Source organism: Salvelinus sp. IW2-2015, linkage group LG19 (genome assembly GCF_002910315.2).
Source record: "Salvelinus sp. IW2-2015 linkage group LG19, ASM291031v2, whole genome shotgun sequence".
Taxonomy (NCBI): domain Eukaryota; kingdom Metazoa; phylum Chordata; class Actinopteri; order Salmoniformes; family Salmonidae; genus Salvelinus; species Salvelinus sp. IW2-2015.
Genome location: NC_036859.1, coordinates 35,435,486 through 35,441,340, shown reverse-complemented (window position 1 = coordinate 35,441,340; position 5,855 = coordinate 35,435,486). Strand labels below are relative to the sequence as shown.

Genomic DNA, 5,855 nt, shown 5'->3' with positions numbered 1-5,855 from the left:
TGGCATCCTGTTTCCATTGATGCCATCCTGTTGAGATTAGGTTTCTACAACTTGATTGGAGTCTACTTGTACTAAAGATTCAATTGATTTTTGGTTTAGACACTATCGAGCCTTCTGGAAAGGAACACACCTGAATTATGTAAGGTCCGGATATAACGTTGACAGTGCATGTCAGAGAGAAAAGAAACCATGAGAGTCTGCCAGAGAATTGTCCGTAAGCCTGCGAGGGCAGATTTGTTATATGTGCAAGGCACAGCTGGGGAATAAGGGGTGCATATCAACACAATTATCTGCAGCATTGAAGGTCCCCAAAACATAGTGGCTCCATTCATTCTTAAGATGCGAATAAGTTTAACCACAGAGACTTTCTACAGCTGGCCGGGCCGCGGGCCGAACTGAGCCGAGATCGGGGGAGAAAGGCCTGTGGTGCTGAACTGACCAAACCCAACGTGCAGGCTCTGACAGGCAAACCATTTCCGTCTGTGGAGGAGTGGAGAAACTTCCAGAAGGACAACATTTCTGCCAGCACTCACCAATCAGGTTTTTTATGGTAGAGGTGCGCAGACGGAAGCCACTCCTCAGTTAAAGGCACATGACAGCCCGCTTGGAGTTTTGCCAAAGGGCACCTTAGAATAGTTCTCAGACCATGAGAAAACAAGATTTCGGTTGGTCTGATGAAAACCCCAAGATTGGAAACAACCTTTCTTTTTTCTTTTGGGAGCCCTTGGAATTGCCAAGCGTCACACGAGGAAACTGCACCATACCCGTACAGTGAAGATGCAGGTGGCACGACATTTCATGCTGTGGGGATGTTTTGCAGCTTGCAGAGACTGGGAGACTAGTCGAGGATCAAGTGAATATAAAACGCAGCCAAAAGTACGGAGCAGATCCTAGAGCTCTCTCCTATGCTTCCAGAGTTTCAGATTCAGACTGTGGGTGGAAGCTTCACCTTCCAACAGGACAAAGACCCCAAGTACAGCCAGACATCGCAGGAGTGGTTCGGACAGTCTCAAATGTCTTTGAGCTGGCCCAGCCAGAGCCCGGTCGTGCCCCGATCAAAAATCTCTGGAGAGGACCTGAAAAGTACCTGTGAAAGTACACTGCAGACCCATTGACATAATATGGCAATTGTTTTTAGACTCCACTTTGTGAGCACATTGATCTCCAAGGTTGAACATGTGAGATTGTAGGACTCCTTAAATTTGATAGTGCAGCTTGTTATAGGCGGATCGCAACAGCTAAACTAACTTCGAACATCTGATATTTGTCTGTTATATTCATTGTGGTCGTGACATTTTCTAGCTGAGCTAGCCAGCAGCTCTATAGAAGAGCATTGCATGGGATTTGTAGCGAGCTTTGAGCTTCTTACAACTCTTCCAAAACAGATTTTTTGCTTTAACCACATTGACAATGATTTTGAAGATATGGGCAAGATGTTCCCATGGAAGATTATGGCGTTTGGCGGAGATAGCCGTACTAATTGAAAAACTGCATAATACGCGAGAAATGCAGTCTGAGTAGAGAAATTTGTGTTATGATACATTTGGCATTCCACTATGAGAAAATGTTTCCGACCTCCTCGTGTGGAGCCTCATTACCTCGGAAAACTTCAGTAGAGGTAATGGCAGAATCTGCGAAAGCCAGTCAGGAGCGAGAGGAGCATGGTTGGGTCAAGTTAAAGTGTATTTTTTCTTCCGGTTATCTTGGATGCTTTGGCTCCACTCTTTCAGTCTAATTTGTGTAACTATAATGGTTTCAATCAAAAACTCACACAGTGCTAATTAAGATACCATCGAACCATCTCAATACAATAGTTGATTTATTAAAACGCATGAGGGGATATCTATATATAGAAATCTCGGTGTGTTGCGTTAACAATTTGAAACAGACGATTTCGGGCAACCAAGATTTTTTTAGCGGGGGAAGCCATAAATAACACACAGCATTACAACACAGCATGTAATCAATTGGTTTATGCTCCATGTTTGCAACATTGAATTGATCTCTGTGACATTTACATATTACCCACATCTGATGCTACAGTACAAGACAACAACGCTCGGAGAAATCTTACACAGCTCACAAAACAGCATATAGGAATCAATTGAGTTTATGCTCCACGTGAAGCAGAATAGAATGATCCCTGTGACTACTAGTGTTTCCATAACCTTGGATGCTTATCAGCAAAGCACAAGCACCAGCAGTGTGTCAACTGTGTCATGAGCGTATGACCCGATGAGAGCGTGTATAGGCCTATATAGATTTTTTCCTGTTAAGGTCACGTGTGTAGCCAGGAACAATTGAGACCTCTGTAAAATTCTGAGTGAAGGATATTACATGTACCGTACAGAACTTCCTATCATTCCTGTGACTGGCTCATTTAACAGTTACCTTTTCAAGGTGAAATCTAATGGTATGTTCTGTTTTAATGTGAGAGATGAGCCCTATGGAGATGATCAGAGGAGATCTGAGGGCCAGCGTACGTACTGTGGTACAGTGAGACTCAGTCTGCTCCCAAGTTGGGCACCCTCTTCCCATTGAGTGCACTATTTTTTACAGGGCCATAGGCTCTATTTGAAAAGTATGCCACTGTATTCATTACGGAGTGAATAGTGCCATTTGGACAAGAACCTGAGATGGCATATTTCCAGCTTATAGATATCCAGAGATCATGAAGAATAGATGGAGCTAATAGAGAGGGAACTCACTACTCTGTAGAGATGGGGAGTCTCTTCTCTGCTCTTCTCGCTCTGCCTGGAAGGTGAGACTATCATTGGCCTCAACCACCGGCGCAGAAGAATGTGTCGAGCATCATCTTGCCCTTCAGATTGACGGCAGGTGTCAAGATCGTTGAAACATCCATGATATCAAAAAACATCGCGCTATCTCTAGACAGGGAAGCGAAAACAGAAGATCAACTACCTCACATTATACTCCTCAATATTGTCGGCGAGAGTTTATCGTTGTACGCGCATGAGTGTGGAGTTGACTCTACTGACTTATAGAGATAGGTATCAGTACACATGCTGCTAGTCATGGTTTTCCTTAACTATGTTGTAGTTGTCATCTATCAAAATTGCACTACCGAGAAGTGTAGCATAGCTACAGGACACTCTAATCCGTCTAAATGAATCAACGGCAGATGGTTCTCCCTTTTTTGAATTATGGTATACCATAATTGCTCACCTCTTCTAATATCAATTTGTGATGCGGTGTTGCATGTTGATGGATAGCTCATTAGCACTTAATAATATAAATACAACTTGAGTGTTACATAAACTAGACCGCTGCACCATTCAGGAGCCCATAGTAAAGGACACACTGAGCAGATAGACCGCTGCACCATTCAGGAGCCCATAGTAAAGGACACACTGAGCAGTTAGACCGCTGCGCCATTCAGGAGCCCATAGTAAAGGACACACTGAGCAGTTAGACCGCTGCGCCATTCAGGAGCCCATAGTAAAGGACACACTGAGCAGATAGACCGCTGCACCATTCAGGAGCCCATAGTAAAGGACACACTGAGCAGATNGCTGCGCCATTCAGGAGCCCATAGTAAAGGACACACTGAGCAGATAGACCGCTGCACCATTCAGGAGCCCATAGTAAAGGACACACTGAGCAGATGTCAACCTACTGCTGTGCACTACTGTCAACTGGCTGGGAGGGTCTACTTGAGGGCATGGAAGCATATACCACATGCACTCACACACACACACACACTGCATGCACACACACACACACACACACTGCACGCACACACACACACATACACCCTGCACGCACGCACGCACACACACACACACACACACAATTGATTCTCATTCAAAATCCTATTTTACCTAACCCCTAAACATAACCTTTCCCCCTAAACCTTTTTCCTTGTGGGGACCGGCAGAATGTCCACAAATGTTCCTTGTTTTACTATCATTGTGAGGACTCCACAAGGATATTACAACCAAACACACACACACACAGCAGCCAGCCAGGAAGGCTCTCACATACAGTGCCTTCAGAAAGTATTCAGACCCCATGACTTTTCCCACATGTTGTTACGTTACAGCCTTATTCTAAAATTGATTTTGTTTTTATTATCCTCAGCAATCTACACACAATACCCCATAATGACATCACAATACCCCATAATGATAAAGCGAAAACAGGTTGTTAGAAATGTTTGCTAATTTATAATAAATTTAAAACATAAATACCTGATTTCCATAAGTATTCAGACCCTTTGCTATGAGACTCGAAGTTGAGCTCAGGTGCATCCTGTTTCCATTGATCATCCTTGATGATCTACAACTTGATTGGAGTCCACCTGTGGTAAATTCAATTGATTGGACATGATTTGGAAAGGCACACACCTGTCTATATAAGTTCCCACAGTTGACAGTGCATAAAAGAGCAAAAACCAAGCCATAAGGTCGAAGGAATTGTCCTTAGAGCTCAGAGACAGGATTGTGTCGAGGCACAGATCTGGGGAAGCGTACAAAAAAACACAGTGGCCTCCATCATTCTTAAATGGAAGAAGTTTGGAACCAAGTTTGGTTCTCCCCCGCTCAGTTTGGCCGGGCAGCCAGCTCTAGGAAGAGTGGTCGGGGAGATGACCAAGAGGTCAGGGAGGTGACCAAGAGCCTGATGGTCACCAACAGAGCTCTAGAATTCCTCTGTGGAGATGGGAGAACCTTCTAAAAGGACAACCACCTCTGCAGCACTCCACCAATCAGGCCTTTATGTTAAGAGTGGCCAGATGGAAGCCACTCTTTAGTAAAAGGCAGCCCACTTGGAGTTTGACAAAAGGCACCTAAATACTCTCAGACCATGAGAAACAAGATTCTCTGGTCTGAAGAAATCAAGATTGAACACTTTGGCCTGAATGCCAAGCGTCACGTCTGGAGGAAACCGGGCACCATCACTACAGTGAAGCATGGAGGTGGCAGCATCATAATGTGGGGATGTTTTTCAGCAGCAAAGTAGAAGAACCTCAGACTGGGGAGAAGGTTCACCTTCCAACAGGACAACGACCCTAAGCACACAGCCAAGACAATGCAGGAGTGGCTTCGGGACAAGTCTCTGAATGTCCTTGAGTGGCCAAGCCAAAGCCCAGACTTGAACCCGATCTAACATCTCTGTAGAGACCTGAAAATAGCTGTGCAGCAACGCTCCACATCCAACCAGACAGAGCTTGAGAGCATCTGCAGAGAAGAATGAGAGAAACTCCCCAAATACAGATGTGCCAAGCTTGTAGTGTCATACCCAAGAAGATGCAATGCTGTAATTGCTGCAAAAGGTGCTTCAACAAAGTAAAGGGTCTGAATTCTTATGCGAATGTGAAATTTCTGTATTTATTTTTAATAAAAAAGAATCTAAAACCCTATTTTTGCTTTGTCATTATGGGATATTGTTTGATACCATTGGTCATAGTTGCAGCAGTGGAAGAGCCCATGCATGCTAAAACAAACTAAATGTCTGATTACGTTATCTGCTCCAGGATATGGTCTGATTACGTTATCTGCTTCCAGATAATGGTCTGATTACTGTATCTGCTTCCAGGATAATGTCTAATTATTTTGATCTGCTTCCAGAGATAATGTCTGATACTTTATCTGCTTCCAGGATAATGTCTAATTACGTATCTGCTTCGGATAATGGTCTTGTATTACTGTATCTGCTTCCAGATAATGGTCTAAAATACTGTATTTCTTGCTCTTCAGATAATGGTGATTACTGTATCTGCTTCAGGATAATGGTCTGAATTACTTTATTGCTTCCAGGATAATGGTCTGATTACTGTATTCTGCTTCCAGGATAATGGTCTAATTACCTGTATCTGCTTTCAGGATAATTGGTTG

The 5,855-nt window shown here is 43.8% G+C and overlaps 1 protein-coding gene across 1 annotated transcript in view; it reads left to right on the top strand.

Moving 5' to 3' along the window:
- The first annotated feature begins 905 nt into the window (after positions 1 to 905).
- Positions 906 to 5,855, top strand: part of LOC139029325 (GTPase IMAP family member 9-like) — a 26,655-nt gene continuing 21,705 nt past the window's right edge. The window contains exon 1 of the mRNA XM_070449045.1: positions 906 to 1,095. Coding sequence (XP_070305146.1) covers positions 906 to 1,095 — 190 coding nt within the window. The remainder of the gene's footprint in view (positions 1,096 to 5,855) is intronic.